At 44.4% G+C, this 19,143-nt stretch overlaps 1 protein-coding gene across 1 annotated transcript in view; it reads right to left on the bottom strand.

Annotated features, from left to right (window-relative positions):
- Positions 1–10,559: 10,559 nt before the first annotated feature.
- CDX1 (caudal type homeobox 1) overlaps positions 10,560–19,143 on the bottom strand; it is a 29,767-nt gene continuing 21,183 nt past the window's right edge. The window contains exons 2-3 of the mRNA XM_081897059.1: positions 12,170–12,315; positions 10,560–10,833 (exon numbers count right to left, since the gene is read on the bottom strand). Of these exons, the coding sequence (XP_081753185.1) occupies positions 10,630–10,833; positions 12,170–12,315 (350 nt within the window). The 3' untranslated portion in view covers positions 10,560–10,629. The remainder of the gene's footprint in view (positions 10,834–12,169; positions 12,316–19,143) is intronic.

The raw sequence follows: 19,143 nt of genomic DNA, 5'->3' as shown, positions 1-19,143 counted from the left end.
GAGATTGCAGGCTGTGTCAAGCAGTAAGTGAAGAGGGGACAAATGCCTGGAGCAGGAGGTTTGCCAGTGGCTAAAAGGACTTTTTGTCTTTTTGTATACAGAAGCAAGTGATTATGCCTCTCAATACCTGTTTCTGGGGATCAAGCAAGATGCTGGGACTGTTGCTTCCATGTCTGACTTTGACGATTTCCCAGAGTCATCTTGGTATATTTGGGGAACATGACACTGGACCATAGCTCAGTGGCAGAGCTCAATCCTTGACATCTCCTGGAAAAGGCTGGGAGGGAACAATCGCTGGAACCCTAACCAGTGTAGGAAACACTGAACCTGACAGACCAATGGTCTCATTCAATACAAGGCAGATCCCCATGTCCTATGTCTGTGTTGTTACTTCATCATCAGTGGAGTGGTATTCAAGAGATCTGTTGCTTTTCAATGAGCTAGGCTTTGAACATGTTTAGGAGGCATTATCAGAAAGAAGAGAATGGAGTGAACACTATCAGCAGTAGTGTTAAAAGACACCTACACTAAAGCTGTACTTAACACACTTCCATTTCTCATGCTATGTTTGACACTGGTAATCTACTCCGGGGGGGGGGAGCAGATTTCTGGTATGTAGGATTTACTTTGATTTTAACAAAAACTAAAGTGCTACCAACCTTTTCTATGTGGCCTGAGACAGAATGGAATGCCTGACTAGTATTCACCTAGATTCAACAGCAACTGCCTGGTTTGATAACTGAATTTCTGCCAAGCCAAACAAAGTACCTATGATTCTATTACTGGTTCTAGCAGTGGAGTGTATCATTTCTGAGCTCTAAGAAATACTTTCTTGTTAGCAAGTAGAAGGTTGTTGGATCCTGTCAGCCCCAACCACTTGGCACACAATTTCTGTGACCTGCCCCATAGCAGTTCTTTGCCCTGTTTCTCTATTTTCAGTTGCCTGTCTCCCTGTCAATAAGGAACCATGCCTCACGCTTCCAGGTTGCCCTGTCGCAAGCACTACTGTCCCTAACACTGGCTCCCACAAATCCTAAATGCCACCCCACATTCTGCTTGCCTTACTTTGTGCCAGGTGTGGGGAACTCTTGCCCCTCCAGAGGTTGGTGAACTACAACTCCCATCAGCCCCAGCAAACATGGCCAACAGCCAAGGATAATGGGCGTTGTTGTTCACCAACCTCCAGAGGGTCAGAGGTTTCCCACACCTGCTTTATCCAATGGCAAGTAATCAGCTCTGATTTGCCAACTTCATAACAAAGGTAGCAGATCTGGTCTAGGTCTGTGTTGTGCCATCTGGGGGGGGGAACCCCACACTCAGGCAGCAGAACACAGTGTGACTGCTAGATTGGGCTAGCAGCTGCCGTGTATACAAATGCTTTCAGTCAAGATCAGACAGGTCCTTATTTTGTTCCAAATTCATCACAGCGAGAGCTGAATTCATGTTTTACTTTCATCTTCCCTGCCTGCCCATTTCTAACCTGTCTGACCCTCCTTTGACTAGATACCTCCTCAGTACTTTTCCACTTCTAAATGGATTTGCACTGAACTGTGACCCAGGGATTTAGGGACTGAACCCTAGCAGCTCGAGGATCAGGAGCATTTGTGACATCTTCCTGTTTTGAGCCAGTCCCCCCTCCTCTCACCCGATATCCTTGCTCCCTCTACTGGCAAATGCATGAAGGAAGCCTGCACTGATGCACAAACGTTGGTTCCTGCAGCTCCTCCTGCTGAAATTCCTTCTTCTCTATAGGAAAGAGCAGGTCTCCCTAGAGGAGTCTCTTCACCCATACACACGGTTCAAAATGCATTATGCAAACAAAGACAAACGTCCCACTTTATTGGCTTATTCTGCATGGAATGGCTTCACCTGAAATGCTTTATTCCAAATTTTGACAGACTCCAGAACGTTTAGGGGAAAATGCAGCAAGACAGATACAGAAACGGGTTAATGAGGTAGTAGTAGTATATAAGTATTCCAAATTAATTAAGGAAAAGGGTGGTAACTGGATGGCAGGAATTATCACAGTACTTAGATCCCCCCCCCCACTTTACGCACTCTTTAGTCTCCTCAGTCTTCAAAACCAAGGGAGCCTTTTCCAGAAAAGCCATAGCTCATTTGTAGAGCACATGTTTTATGTGCTAGATGAAATCCCTGTTAATTGCTGTCTTCTTCCTTAAAAAAAAACACATGTCCAAGCAACATTGGGGAAATCTTCTTCCCTAAGATCTAAGAGAACCACCTAGACCATTAATCTGCCATCTGTTACTACAACCTTGAGGACTAAAAAGCAGAGATCAAAATTATGCCACAGAGCCTCAAATGTATGTAGAAAGTATACATAGATACAATTGCAGAAAACAAACAGCAGTGACTTAAATCATTCTTCTTGCCTTTTGGGTTTCGTGCAGAACCATGGAAGAGAGCATCTGATGTGACCTTCTGGGGGTGCCTTGAAATCCCCCCCCCTTTAAGTAGAAGCATGAAAAACCAGGAAACAAGCATCAGTAGATAGCTGATGAAGCCAAATTGCACATTTGCACTCACTTCTGGTTCAAGGCAAACAGGACTCTCCCAGCTAAGCTCCTGAAAGTGCACACAGGTGGGGAGATGACTTTGGGCAAACGCACCTGAGCCCATTTCATAACCTGGGCCAAGCCGTTTGAGCGGGGGTGGGGACAGAGGGCACTTTTATGACTGCTTCTCATCATCACCTGCTCCCTGTGCACACATGCCTGGCGGGAACCACAGGGACCAGCCTGTCGTTCCATGGACTTTTACCCTGCTGTGCAAACAGGCAGAAGCCTGATAGAGTTTCGGTTGGAAGTTCATCATCTCAATACATGGCCGGAACTGCTGTTGAGTCAGTGAATCCCCAGTCTGTGTTCTCCCTCTTCCCCTCTCCCTCTCTCCTCATAGAATCATAGAGAAGAGTTGGAAGGGTCCACAAGGGTCATCTAGTCCAACCCCCTGCAATGCAGGAATCTTTTGCCCAACATGGGGCTTGAACCCACAAGCCTGAGATTAAGAGTCTCACGCTCTACCGACTGAGCTATCCTGTGTTCTCCCCTTTTCTGCCTCTTCAATGTTATTAGCTCTGTCCCATTCTAGATTACACTGCCTGCCTTTACTTCTTTCTCCTAAGTAGGGCATGTGCATTCCTCACCCGCATTGACACTTGCGTATGCAACGATAAGCTGTGAATCCTGGCATGCTGCAATAAGCTACTAATTTATCTAGCTTGCTGGGATAAAGATGCAGAAAGACAGCGAAATGATAAAGGAGCAGCAGGTATCTGGAGCTCTGGGGCCAAATTCAACCACCAGCATACATGGAAACTTCACACATACTAAGATGCAGGCAAAGATTCCTTCACCCCTTCATCTGCGGCAGGAACAGCAACAAACCTCTGTGAGCAAGCTCCACATATGCAGAATGATGGTGAGCAGCTTTAATGCTAGAAGGAAGTGCTGTTGGTATTTCCATTGAGATGGAATTTGGGAGAGGTAATTCCTTGGGGTTCAGCTTATGTGACCCAATGCGGCTGAGTCTCTAAATGTTTGTTCGGTTCAAAATATGACTTCTGCTGTTAAAAATTAGTTGCTGACGAAAGTCATATAGCCTTTGAAGACATTGTTTCTTAGAGATAGCCCCTCGCTGGTAGAGATTGCTGATATACTTGTCACCTAGACCAGTGTTTCCCAACCTTTTTCCTATCGTGGCCCCCTCCCAACCTTGTTTCCTTCCTGTGACTCCCCCATGAGTATAGCCAGGGGGCAGCTGCCCCCCAAATAAGTAAAAATCAATACAAATCTGAGGTTCTGCCCCCCCCCAACAAAAGCCTGCCCCCAGCAAAAATCCTGGCTATGCCCATGCCCCCCCCCATCATACCGGTAGAAAGGTAGCTATTTAAATGTTTTGTCTGTAAATAGAACATGGTTTTTAAAAAATAATTTATACAAAACATAATTGCATAAAATGATAGGAACATAATGAAATATTGTTGAAGCAGAAAAACAGAATCATAGAGCTGAGTCATCTTTCTAGTTCAACCCCCTGCAATGTAGGAAACTTAGCTAAAGCATCCATGACAGATGGCCATCCAACTTCTGCTTAGAAATCTCCAAGAAAGGAGAGTCCAGAACCTTCCTTGGAGATCCATCTTCCATGTACAGTGGTTCCTTGGGTTACAGATGCTTCAGGTTACGTGTTTTCGGGTTGCGCACTGTGCCGAACCCAGAAGTACCAGACGGGTTATATCTGGGTTTTGGCGCATGCGCAGAAGCACTAAATTGTGCTGAATTGCGGCCCGCGCATGTGCAGACGCGGCGCTGTGGGTTGCGAACGTGCCTCCCGCATGGATCACATTCGCAACCCAAGGTTCCACTGTACTATAAAAATTAAAAAACACTTCTTTGGCCCCAGTTATTTAACACAGAGGGGGAAACCTATAGATGCAGCCCAAAAGGTGCAAAGGGAGTTCTGTATATATGGGAGAATTTTTTTAAAAAGTGGTCCTCACTTACCTGGTGCCTTCTACACAACTTGTAAATGTACTTTATCACTTTCATCTTTTGAAATGTGTTGTCTGATCTCCATCACAAGGGCCTGAAAAATGCTGCAGACCTTTTATAGCCTAGCAGGCGCTTGCCAAATCTAATTCCACCCAGGTTATGGAATAGTCCCCAGATACTGGGATCCAATATCAGTTGCCTATATGCTACCAATTTGACTTCCAGTGGGACCTTTCCCTATAGTACTTCCCCCTATATCAACCTGCCTGTGCATTAAGATCAGCTGGATGGGCATTTCTCATAGCCTCATCACTGGATGAAATTAATGATGTGGTGACATGACAGGGACTTCTCTGTGGTGGCACCTCAATTGTAGAATACCCTCCCCTCAAAGTACGGATAGTACCCTAATTGCTTACCTTTCAGTGATGGGTAAAAGCACACATCTTTGACCAGGTTTCTGTGACGAGAGTACCTGATGCGCCAGATGTAAACCAGTGATTTGTCTGCTGTTGCATTGCATATTGTTATTTTATATACTGTAAGTATCTGAATTGTTAATTGCTTGCACTGATTTTCCTGGTTGCTTAATCATGACTTGGGGGGCTCATGAGCTGGTGAAGGGTGGGATATAATAAATTGAATTAAAAAATAAAACTGAAAATAAGAGGCGCACAAGCCCATCTTGCTGTCATGTGATTGACTAGCAAGACATTGAATTTACCAGAAACTAGGATGACTCACCACCATTTCTTTTTGTCTGCCCTCAAGTGACACTATGACTCCACATACCATTTGAGAGAAGTACCACCTGCAAAATTGGTCCTGATGCTCTGCTAGTGGAAGGAATGTGTGTAACAGAACACCTAAGCTTGTGAGAGGCCAAGGTGTACCATTCATGTTTTCAAAGCAATTTCCTTGGGTCCCGAAGGTACCCTTGCCAGCTGCCCCTTGTACTATCCCGATGCGATAGTATCGCATGCCTTCCTTCTGTGTTTGTTGTTCTTGGATGGGAGGCTCGTCAGCCTGTGGACAGCCATAAACCGAGATTAGAAGCCCAGCGCAACTGATAGTTTATGGTTTGCTGGCCTTGGTCTTTGACCCTAGGAAGAAGCAAGCCCTTCCCTTCTCTTGCTTCCCTCAGCTGCCCCCAGTGTCAAGATTGCAACAGTTCTCAAGAACTCCCTTTACCAGGCTTCTATGCAAAGCAAACTAGCCTCTGGAAAACACAAACACACACACCCTGCCACTGGGTGCAAGTGAGAAGGAAGAGAGCTTTCTTCGCCGTATCGATCCCCAAATTTAGCATAGGAAGTAGGCTTAAAACAAGCACAGCAGGATCCTTTCCGCACAATGCAAGTGTATTCATTCTCAAAGGAGAATTTAATTAAATCATGGATAGATAAAATTATCAGTGTGAACAAGGAGCTAATTCTTAAGATATTCCTGAACCTGGAAGGTGGAAATACATAATGATCACTCTGTAATAGCCCTGTTTCCTTTCTTACATTATTTCTGTAGCTGGATCTTAGCTACTTACCAGAGATAGGACTCCATGATCCACTTTCCTAAGCCAGCAGGACTCTTTTACGTTCTTATAGAATCATACAGCTAAAAAAAGGGCCTGAAGAGGATGCAGTCTCTGTTCATCAATCCCAAGGATATTTTGTGTCCTTCAGATCATACAAAATGTACTATAGACCAAGGACAGGAGAAACAAAGATGCTCAAAACCAAAAGTGCCAGCACAGCTCAAATTAATAGTTTAGTAAAACAATCCAAACAGCACATAATGGAATAGGTATCCAGTTAAAGGGGAAATATTATCTAGAGATACATATTGGCTTCTGGTACAAGTCGTACATACTTCTGGAATGGGAAAGGAAATTCAAGACCAGAAAGGGTTGTGTGAGCTCTATCTTATAGCATGAGGCACCAGATTAAAAACCATATTACCAACAGCAAGAAGACATGCCAAATTCCTGAACTGTGTTAATCACAATGCACCTCAATGGACTAAGGCTGCAAAGGGATAAGAAATGGTTTGCAGTGAATTGCAGCCTTTTAACACAGGGAAGGTTAGGTTACCAATAACCTTAAAACTCAAGAATCAGGTTATTAATAACTCAAGAATCAGGTTATTAATAAGAAGCATACATTTTAAAACAGAACCATTGCACAAAGGAACACCAGATTGTAGTAGTGGTAGTAATAATAAGAATAACAATAACAATAATTTTATTATTTATCCCTGCCCATCTGGCTGGGTTTCCCCAGCCACTCTGGGCAGCTTACAGCATATATAAAAACATAGTAAAACATCAAGCATTAAAAACTTCCTGATACAGGGCTGCCTTCAGATGTCTTATAAAATTTGTGTAGCTCTTTATCTCCTTGACATCTGAAAGGAGGATGTTCCACAGGGTGGGCACCACTACCAAGAAGGCCCTCTGCTTGGCTCCCTGTAACTTTGCTCCTCACAGTGAGGGAACCAGCAGAAGACCCTTGGAGGAGGTCCTCAGTTTCTGGGCTGAGCAATGGGGGTGGAGATGCTCCTTCAGGTATACTGGGCCAGGGCCATTTAAGGCTTTAAAGGTCAGCACCAACACTTTGAATTGAGCTAGGAAGCGTACTGGGAGCCAGTGTAGGTCTTTCAAGACTGGTGTTATATGATCTCAGCAGCCGCTCCCAGTCACCACATTCTGAATTAGTTGTAGTTTCCAAGTCACCTTCAAATGTTGCCCCATGTAGAGCCCAATGCAGTAGTTCCCTCACAGAGGGAATCATTTACCACCCCACAGAGCCCATCACCCAGCCCTTCCTGGCTCGCTTTTATGAGCCAGGATGGGCAAGGATCAAGGAGACAGGTGGTCAGTTTCACTTGTCTAAGCAGCCAGCCCACATCCCCGGAGGTAACAGACTGGAATTGATCCCATGCAGCTTTACTTGACAGGGCTCTAGCACTCTCCCACCCTGGCCTTGCTACCATGGTGGAGTCTACCTCTTTCTGAATCTGAGCAACTATCTGCAAGAATGTTAGTGGTGAGGGAGATAAACCTGGACAAGAATGGCCTTGTCAAGCCTGATGCAGTCTAGCAGTAGTCAGGGAGCAATATGATGAGGACTGGAAGCAGCTAATAAGAGATTTTTTTCTATATAAAAGGCTGTCCTAAAACAATGGCTCAGAATGTTAGCACAATGGCAGTTCCATCAACATGAGTATCTGGAAGATAGCAACTTTAGCAGGGAAGACTACTACAAGAGCATCACAAAATTCCTCATACACAGCGTCACTGATCACTTTGACTAAGACCACCCATCACAATTAACCAAAGTGCAGTGGCGAAAAAAAGTAGAATGGAGGAGTCATGTTGTTGGGAGATATTTGGATTCCCAATTCACATGGCAACCTATAAGATCATAGCACACATTCGGTGCTGTGTGTGCAATGTAATTGTCGCCTGTTAAAAATGTATGTTTGAACAATGAAAGCTGGTTCAGACCCATGTCTGCTACTGTACAACAACTTGTCCTAACTCCCACTTCTCAACACCAATAGATCACATACGTTATTTTCAATGCCAAACTTTTTTATAGGCCATTTGCTGCCCCAATTTCAAACTGAGGAATTCACAAATCTCACCACAGTGTACAAAGGATAGAATAACAAATACATAAAATGTATTTTTTATTTTTAAAGAGGCTTTAAAAAATGTACCTTAAATACAAAAAATATCACCAGCCTGAGTAGCCATTATGAAGAAATATAAACATCAGTGGTTTTGACACTAAGCTCAGAAGGCACTGGTGTCAAGAGGGAATACTCAGGAGGAGAGAACTAAGCGTACAAAGCCTAATGTACATCAAAGGTGGAGAACGAATGAATGAAAGTAGGTCTGATTCAGCCAACTGTTAACCTTCATCGGGGAGACATCAGCTTTATCGCCACTTCTCCAAACTTCCATTGGTCTTCCAGGATTAGAAGATTCATTTTACTTCCAAGTAATACAGTTTGAATGAAGATCAGGAATAAGCTCATGAAGCTTTGCAGCAAGTCATATTGGTACACCAAATCAACAAGTTTTGCATGCTCCAAAGTCTGGTTACAAGCGAGTCCATTTTTCACTGATTAATCATTTTACGCTCTATTTCTGCCTCAGTGCTTTACATGTGGAAACAAGGAACTGGTACATTAAGTTAAAGTAATTGTGGGCTGTGCTTAGGTTTTCCATCTCCCCAGGGCAGGGGTGGAAACCTCAGGTGCAAAATTCCACCCTCCACGTCTCTCCTATCTGCCCCTTGAGACTTCCCCACCACCACACCCTCTCCCCTGCTTCACACCCTCCTTGAGTGCTTTTGACTGACTGAAATCTGTCCCTGAACTCTGATAATGTCTTTTGCTTGCTGGGATGGAGGCTAGAGGGATGTGCGTGTATAAGTGTAGAAACTAGCCTACTGTATAAAGGTAAAATTTGCATGTGTTGCTCCACCCACTTTTGCCTCTGGCCCTGCCCACTACAGCCATGTGGTCCCTGGAAGGTTGTCCAGAAAGTAATGCAGCCCTCAGGCTGATACCGTAATTAAAGGTTCCCCACCTTCAGGGGGAAGTGTAACGGCCATTACTCATCTCAATGTGAAAGTCATTCAAATATTGGCATATATAAAAGCAAGAAGGAAAGTACAGTTGTACCTTAGAAGTCAAACAGAATCCATTCCAGAAGCCCGTTCGACTTCCAAACGTTTGGATACCAAAGCACGGCTATTGATTGGCTGCAGGATGGTCCTGCAGCCAAGTGGAAGCCGCACCAGATGTCCAGCTTCCGAAAATCATTCGAAAACAGGAACACTCACTTCCAGGCTTCGATCGTTCGGGAGCCAAGGCGTTTGAGATCCAAGGTATGGCTTGGATCAATACAAAGCCCTGGCAATCCATTCAAAGATATGTTCCTCAACATCTCAAACATCATGTAAGGAAGTGGTAGGAGGAAACTGGACAAACCTGAGTCAGAAAGCTGCTAGGCTGTTGTCTTGAATTCTGTCACTCCACCTACCAGGAACTGAACCAGGGCCCAGCACTGGACAAAATATACAACTCTGTGCAGGCACATAAAACTTAAAAACAAAAAACTCAACCAAAGGACATTCTTAGCATTCAATCTTTGATATAGTAAGAGACAGTGCTGTGCAGAAGCCAACCCTTTGCTTCCTTTCCCTTATACCTTATTACCTCATTTAAGGTTCTTTCATTGTTTTGTATGTGTCAGCATTTAATCTCAATTTTTTTGTTTTGCTCTTGCATACTTGGCCCCTATTTATTTGCTTTTTAAATGACTTTTGCTCCTAGTGCTACAAATATCAAGTGTAACTCAGGTGTGTGGCACTGGCCTCCTGACCTCCATTGCCTAGTGTGGATGGGCTTCTGTGATGGCTTGGAGTTGGCTTTGGATAGTTGACCTGACAAGCTCAGTCCTTCTGGCCAAGATATCAAGGCCTGGTTGTGGTCAGATGCCAGATACTGGCAAATGCTCCTGAAACACTTCCTAAGTACCCTGGTTGTCCGTTTCTTCCCCCCAACCCCAAAGCATCCATGCTTGCATTTTCTTTTCTCTTTAAATATTTTGCAACAAGAGCAAGTCATTCCCAAAGAAAAGTACAGAAAAGATAAGGAGCCTATTGCTTCTATTCCTAGGAATAAGTCCATGATTCTCCCCTGCAGTGGTATCATAGAAAATAACCCAGTGGGTCAAAGAGGAAATGGCTTCATTGGTTCAGCAGTGATAGCATTGCCTCTGTGTAAGTTTCGAGAGTATGCCAGCTAGTGCCGATTCTTGTGGTTAATCCGTATAGAGTGGTACCTCGGGTTACAGACGCTTCAGTTACAGACTCCGCTAACCCAGAAATAGTACTGCAGGTTAAGAACTTTGCTTCAGGATGAGAACAGAAATCATGCTCCGGCGGCGCGGTGGCGGCTGGAGGTCCCATTAGCTAAAATGGTACCTCAGGTTAAGAACAGTTTCAGGTTAAGAACGGACCTCCAGAACGAATCAAGTTCTTAACTAGAGGTACCACTGTATTGCTGTTTTGGTTTATATGCAGTTCAACTGGAAGGGCTGAGTTTAAGGCATAAATTCTTCCTTGATAGTCATTGGTGATGAGGAAACCAGGTTGGTAGTGCTGCTGCAGATGCCTCCAATGGGACCAGGGGTGCCAACTGCTGGAGGAGTCGGTGTGGTTGTGCTGGCAGGCTGGGTCTGCTGCTGCATCTTCTTCTTGTTCACCTTCCTTTCCTTTGCTCTGCGGTTCTGGAACCAGATTTTCACCTGCAGAGACAAACGCAGAAGGCGGTAAAGGCCATACAGAATATAAAGGAGGAAGATGGGAGAGAAAGAGGATTGAGATGGATGCCCAGGACAAGACCATCTTCACTGTGAGTCCAGGAAGACCTGCTCCCTGTCTTGTCAGCCTTTTTCACCTGGTGTGGGACAGCGGAGCCCTGACTGACTCCATCTACAAAAGTTGAGGCTGCTGAAAAGACTCTTGGGCTGTGCATAGGGGGGTTTGTTCAGGTGTGTGTGCTGTTATTGATACAAATCTTTATTAGTATTAGTGTTATTGATACTATATTTTTAAATGCATTATGACTTATGTTGAAATTGTTCAATTTGGTTGTGACTTTTTTGGTGTTTTATTTATCGCTTATGACTACTTTTGTTATGTTTGTATTTACGTGATTTCTTTCGTGGTGTCAGCTGCCTTGAGCATGGTTTGAAATATGGAAAGTGGCATACAAATAAAATGATGTGTGTATGTACTGTAGTTATGAGATGGTTCAAGTTACAGAAAGAAGACAAATGAGCGGACAGGCAAAGTAAAAGAATATATAGTGGCCAAGGAAAGGCAGAGATGAAAAGGAATTGAGAGGAGGAAGAGCATGGCATGATTCAGAGCAGAGGCAAAATGGATACATAACGGTAAGAATTCATTTAGGATGTTTTTGCTGTTTTCTAATGCCCCTAATAGTCTGTAATCAGATACCTTTCTGGGGACTTCCAATCTTCCGTGTCATTTTTATGTTCCACATAGTAATAGCTGAGCATTAAGGTTTCCTGCTGAGAACTATTCAGTCATAGTCAAACAGTGAGGAGGAAAGTGGGACCTACACTGAGGCAGGTGAATATGCCAATGCTATAACAGGCTCATCATCTGACCACGTTTTCCTTGGCCCATCACTACCCACCAACCTGGACCACCTAACTAAAAAACAGTTATGTAGGTATCTAGCCTACATTTGATATCTGCCAAGCAAGACAGAGGATAACCAACCATGAAGCACATTCACAGCCTGATCCTATACGTATTTACACAAACGTAAGCGTATTCAGTGGGGTCAATTTTGAGGTAAGTGTGTATAAGATTGCAGTCTTTATCCTCAACATTTGCACTGGCATCTGTGCCTGAGATGTTCATTGTAATGCTTTACATTTTGTGATGGTTTGTGATCCTGCTACATGAGGGGTGAGGAACTTGTGGCCCTCCAGTTGTTGCCGGATTCCCAATTCCCGCCACTGCTGAACATTGGCTATGCTAGCTGGGGCTGATTGGAGTTGGGAGTCCAACAGGACCCCCCACTCCTGTGCAAGACCCTTCTGTACCAACCTGCCGCTCGGTGAGTCCCAGCGTTGCTGCCAGTTCTGCTTTCCGCCGGATGGTGATGTAGTGGCTGTAGTGGAATTCCTTCTCTAGTTCCAAGCGCTGGTGGTCTGTGTAGACAACACGATACTTGTCTTTCGTTCTGGTCTTCCCTAATAAACAGCAAACAGTAAGACACTGAATTAGCAGAAGGGATGTGGGAAATGTATTGCCATAACCGTCTTGTGGTCATCTGGTGAAGGGAAGTACATTAATTTAATTTAAACAACAACATTGAAGAAAGCAGCAATGGGAAAAGGAGGAGGAGGACAGGAGAGGCAGGGAATGGCAAAGTGGTAAGCTGGTGGAGGATGGCAGGAGCAGTAGTGGAGGTAGAATGTTTCTCTGAGTTAAAATTCGTATTTCATGTTGTGCCTTTTAAAACTTCTAGCTATAGAGTTTTCTTAAAGTTACAGGAAGTGTATTCTTAAATGTATGCTTTTTTGTACTTTGGCCAAGTGTTAAGATACATATCAGTTCCAGTTCTTCAGTGGTACACCACGCAGCTTTCTCTGATTGCCAGTGTTGACATTTCTTCATTCTAGTGTTCCATTCTTCAGAGGTATTCAGGCCTCCCATTTAACAGCAGCACGTTCTTAGCAGCTGCAGTCGCTCCCTTGATGTGCCCTGTTTTGCTCTTACTTGATGTTCACGTAGTTGAGGTGTGACCTAGCAATTGCCATTGGCATCATGTTGTTTCTGTGCCCCAATTCACTTTTACAAAGAAACCTCTGTCTATAAGGAGTGCGCTAAGAGACATTTCCACATCGTACGCATCCTTTCCTTCCCCGTAATGGCAGCAAGTGTCCATTCCCCAAGAGACAAATGCAAACAGAGGGCAAACCCCTGAGAGGGGATTACATATTGTGGAATTTGCACAAATCAGGCTAGCTTGTACATTATTTAAGACAACACAAAAGGTGTGTGCCACCCTGTGTGTGTTTTGTGTTGTTGCCATCTAGAAACCCTTGTGAGTAATAAAACAGCTGTACAAGTGGAACTGGTAACAAAACGTAGCCATGTGCAGTGCTCCTGTTTAGGGTTCCAGTCCAGCCATTGTTCTCATCCACGATATTCCATCCAATTCTCCCTCTCACTCATTTTTCTGCTTCCCTCCATCTCTCTCCTGCAACTGTCAGTCAGCAATTGTTGTGGCCACTGTGCATATTTTGCTCTCACTGGGCTGCTTTACGGTTCCCAACCTCTTAGGGTCCCCCCCTTTCTTATTTATTTCTGTAGATCTGCTGGTACTTCCCCTTTTGTGCATGGATGGTGCCAGGTAGGTTGCATAAGGATCAACATTCACTCCTAAAAGAAGAGGCAGTAATTTCAAGAATAGAAACAATTCATATATTTAATTAACCATTGCAGGGTCTCTCAAGCACCCTGTTCAATTTGTTAGCATTCAAGATGAATTTAATTTAAATCCACCAGAAATTAACTGAGCAGAGTTCTCTGTGGGCAGCCTGACATTCACATCAGCTATCCAGCTTGGACCCCTGCAGACTAATTATGAGTCATGTACAATGGAGCTCTTGTGCACAGTGGAATAGGGAACAAAAATGGAAATGAGGCTGTGTAATTTTGCAACAGTCCTCACAATTAACTTTCTACACCTCTGCATTATTCCAGAGGCTTGGAAGCCCCACGAGGGAACTATGGGGTTTGTGGGTTCTATGGTGACACAGTGCATGAGTACCGTATGACCATTTGACTCTCAACAGCAAATAAATAAATTCTGTCCAAAACATCAGGCAGGACCATTTAAGATATCAACATCCTTTTGAATAGGAATCTCAGTCCACTGAACAGGAACCAGTCCAGAGAAGAGCAGATGTCTGTTAGCTGTCTTTTCCTTAACTTTTGCCAATAAGATTGGCATTGAAACCAGCACCCAGCGGGTGAGAAATCCAGAGCATTTGCTCATTAATTTTAATGCCTGGGATCAACATCAGTTGTCGGTGAGAATTCTGCCTGGCAGTTGCAATTGCTTATCTCCAGCTGCTCACCAAATGTCGAGCACCAGATTTTGGCCCTGGCGCTGCTGAAGTATATTAGCAAAAGTAGGCCAAATTCTGTTCTGAGTATAAATAGGAAGCATTGACTTCAGTTCAAAAGAAGAAGAAGAAGAGGAGGAAGAGGAGGAGTTTGGACTTGATATCCCGCCTTTCACTCCCCTTAAGGAGTCTCAAAGCAGCTAACAATATCCTTTCCCTTCCTCTCCCACAACAAACACTCTGTGAGATGAGTGAGACTGAGAGACTTCAGAGAAGTGTGACTAGCCCAAGGTCACCCAGCAGCTGCATGTGGAGGAGCGAGGAAGCGAACCCGGTTCACCAGATTACGAGTCTACCGCTCTTAACCACTACACCACACTGGCTCTCAATAGTTATTACAGCATTTTATTTACATACTAATCCAGACAGTCAAGTGAGCAGTCTGGGAGGGACAATGCACTGTCCGAGAACTACTGTACCACATTGGCTCTCACTGGCTTTCCACGATGTGCCTCTCCACACAAGTATTTCTCGTGATGCCTGCATGAATGCCATTTTGCTGTGTGCCCACTGCTGAAACAGGTACTGATTACACTGGCCTCCATGATTCACAACAGGCCCTAGGGGATTCACCAGAGGCGTAGCTGGGGGGGCGCACTGGGTACCACTCACCCAGGGGGTGGGACTTACCGCGGGGCCTGCAGCGCACCTGAGCCATGTGTCTCTCCTGGGAGAGATGCTGTGTGATGTCTGGATGTTGCACGCAACAGCGCCCATCCAGGCATCGCAAACAACATTGTGACGTCATGCGTGACACCGCCATCATGACGTTGCGCACACGCAACCAGCCCTCCATCTTATTCCTGCGTCGGTGCCTCTGTCTTAGAGAGTGCAAGCACCTTCGCATTCCCTCCCAGTGAAGCTGTTCTTGCAAGGAAATTGTATGCTCCCTATAGCCAGCCTCAGCCAGCAATCTTGCTGCAGCTTTTTGAGCTGGTTGAAGTTTCTGATCACTTTTCAAAGCCCCACATAGAGCACAGTGCAGTAATCCAAATGGGATGTAACTTAAACAGTCAAGCAACCTGATTGATATTTGGGACCCACAATCTTATGCTCTCCCATTCCTACTATAAGTTCACCCTCTGCTCTTTTCCTACAACACCAGCTTTACATGGAAGAAAAAGAGTGTATAGATGAGGGTAGCAGCAGCAGCTGTTACTTTTGTGCTGGACATGCAGCATTTTAAAGGCACAGGAGCCCTGCTACAATATAGGAGGCCAAGCCTGGAGGACAAAGATGCAGAGGAAAAGAAAGGTGTCTAAAACCCACCTAAGAATGGGAAAACTTAGTGGAGGTTGACTCACAACCCGCCAACACACTCAGCTACAGTCCATCTATATCACCACTTTCTGAAATATGTTCCCTCCTCTGGTCCATTTGATGGGCATCTCACTAGAACATTTACAACGCTCTTCATGACTTTGTCTTTCAATTTCAAACATTTCATGAATTTAAATAGGATTTTTACCTCCCCATCCCAGCCCCCAATTAACTGGAGAAACACAAGGTCTGCGTGCTTGTTTTGTCGTTAATTACTCATACTTGATAACTCATTTTTTCTAATCTATTTTATCAGCCAGCCAAATAGGATTAACAGTCCATCCCATGCATATAAAAAATCAGTGGGTTTAGGCATGTCTAACTTTGCATAGGATCAGGCTGTTAAGTAGTGTCAAATAATCTGAATATTCTATCACTCAAAGGAACTAGAAGGAAGCAGGGGAGTATTAAACAATACAGCCTATATATTATTTCATTCTGGGTTGCCAACATGGTGCCCATGGGCACAACACCCTGATGCCTGTGAAAGCTCTTAATCCCCTCCCCCATCTCATTGCATTAGCCAGAGTGGTTATCTTCCCTTACCCTCCTAAAGACTACATAGCACTGAAGGAGGAAGTTGAAAGAGTGGCACTCTTCGCCACTTCTTTCAGCTCTATGTGCTTTCCGAGGCTCAGATTGGCTCCTGGGCAGCTTAACAGGAAGCAGTAAAATTGATCCTCTTGAAATTTCATAATTTTAATGGGTTCACACATATCCCAAGCCACCATCAAATCTTGGATCACTTTTGTATCCATTGGAAACCCCCTACAGATCCACTGTTTTCCAGCACTGCCATGACCCAAAAAACATGGATCTGAGACACGGATCCTTATTTACTCTAATTTTTCAAGGGATCCCCTGAAAACCACCATTAAACCATGTCACACATTCTGCAAGTTCAGGAGGATCCATTTTAATTCTACTACACCTGACTTTTACTCAGACCACTTATGAAAGCAAAGAATATGTGCATGCGTACACAGATCTGCTTTCTGTCTGGTTGGGAGGGGGAGGAATAACCAGAGGGGGTGGCGCCCATGGCACTTTCAACATTCAAAATGTGCCTGTGGCCCCTAAAAGGTTGGCAACCCCTGGCTTAGCTGCATTACTCATCCATGTCAATAATTAGCAAATACGTGTAGAGCACAGAAATGCGGATGATTCATAAACAGAAGAAAAAAAACTAATGACTGAGTGGAGAGTGAACACAATTACTATATCAGTTCCAAGTTATCAGATGGGTTTTGTAGGGAGAGGGCTATTAGGAAAAAAGGGAAAATGTAAAATGTATCAGCTACAATTTGCGAATTCTGACATACAGGCGTTTCCCACTCGTGCACGATCAGTACACACGCAACTGCTGACACACACACTATTTTCAGTGCTGAAAGGGGGCAGGGGGGGGAAGGGACTTAAGAGCATCCCGCTGATGCGCACGGTGGCCGGGAACAGAACCCCCCATGTAAGTGGGAATTCCGCTGTATTAGTGAAATGTGTGTTGACCAGAAAGCATGGAAGATCGGTAGTTTGGATACAAAAGACAACTATACCTAAATCATTTCATGTGACAGGTTTCTGTGTACTTGCTTCAACAGGTAACTCCCTATTTACATGTAATTGAGTCACGTGTGACCACCCACATTGCCGCAAACCCAGAAATGGCACCTAAAGAGGCAAAAACAGTTCCCAAAAGAGTGCGAAAATGGCCAAAATGACGTAACCCCTCTGTAAATAGGGAGTTGCCTGTGTCATCTGAAATGATTATCAAAGAGAAAGACAGAAATGTGGGCTTCTGAACACCTGTTATTTATTATTATTATTATTAGTAGTAGTAGTATACCACCCTTCATCCAAAGATTACAGGGCAGTTCACAACATAAAAATACAAAATGAGAACACAAAATGCATAATGAAAACAAAAACAAAACCAATAATCCCCCCAAAACAAACTCATTTAAAGGCCATAGAATGTTAATCAGTGAAAGGCCTGATTATAGAGTAATGATTACATGTCTAAAGAGATGTAATAACGGTGCCAGGCAAGCCACCTTGGGGAGAGCATTCTGCAGATGGGGAGGCCTGTTCTTGTGTTGCCATCCTCTGGACCTCCCATGCAGGAGACACACGAAGAAGGGCCTCAGAGGGTGATCTCAGGGTCCAGGTAGGCTCATACGAAGAGAGGAAGTCCTGAGCATTTTAAGGCTTTATAGCACTTTGAAATGGGCCTGGAAACTGTTAGCCAGTGCAGTCTGGCCAGGATCAGTGAATTTTGAAACCATCTTGCCCTAGTGAGCAAGCATAATGTGTTTCAATAATCTAACTTAGAGGTTACCAGAGCATAGGTGACAAAAAGTAGGTTATCCCTGTCCATATAGGAGTGCAACTGGGCCATCAGTTGAAGGTGATGGAAGGTACTCTACACCACTGAGGCCACCTGAGCCTCAAGCTATGTACAGTGGTACCCTGGGTTAAGTACTTAATTCTTTCCGGAGGTCCGTTCTTAACCTGAAACTGTTCTTAACCTGAAGCACCACTTTAGCTAATGGGGCCTCCCGCTGCTGCCGCGCCGCCAGAGCACGATTTCTGTTCTCATCTTGAAGCAAAGTTCTTAACCTGAAGCACTATTTCTGGGTTAGCGGAGTCTGTAACCTGAAGCGTATGTAACCCGAGGTACCACTGTACCTGCTCCTTCAGAGGGAGTGTAACCCCATCAAGCGGTTTCATGTACATGTTAAACAGCATGACTTACAATTTTCTTAAATGTCAATCCAACATTCCACTGCATGGTAATACTGCATTTCATGCCCAGATTTTATTTACTGTATTTTTCTGTGTATACAGCCCCCCACATATAAGACACCCTCTATTTTTGGGGACCCCTTATTAAGGAAATGGGGGGAGATTGCTTGGAATTGTTGAGCTTTGGGGGGGGGCGGGTTGCCAACAATCGCACACCCACCTGACCACCAATCGTACAAAACATTGTCTTATACACAGAAAAATACGGTATGTACCATCCATACATCAATTGATTTCTTTTTTCTTGTTTCCATCATGCTCAGTTGTCCATTAAGAGGATGTTCTGCTGGTAATATGGACAGTAAATACAGGCGTTACCAGAACAGTTTGCCAGGCTCAGCTAAGCCATGCCCCAATAATCCACCAACAGCATACAAATCAATATGGCTAACCTGATCCAAAACACCCACCCACCTCACTCACACACGAAAACAAAGATCACCACAGCCAATCACAAGCAAACAATCACACCCTGGGCCAACCCCAACCTCTCTCACCACCAAAGGAACACAAGTGAACAACACAAGCAACGCTGACACCAAACTCTGCATACATTAAACATAATAGAAACATCGCCACCCGACCCCACCCCATCCATCTCCCCTCCCTCCACCCCCCTTTCTTTTTTCTTTCTTTCTTTTTTTCTTCTCCCCCTAATGCCTCAACAAATGAAACAGATTTGTAAAAACGCTATGTGGAAGAAGAAGGAAAAAAAATACGAGGCACTACACTTCTGTAAAACAAGAAAATCCTTAATAAAAA

This window comes from Podarcis melisellensis (genome assembly GCF_964234715.1).
Source record: "Podarcis melisellensis genome assembly, chromosome: 2".
NCBI classification, from domain to species: Eukaryota; Metazoa; Chordata; class Lepidosauria; order Squamata; family Lacertidae; genus Podarcis; species Podarcis melisellensis.
This window is presented reverse-complemented; position numbering and strand designations above follow the sequence as displayed.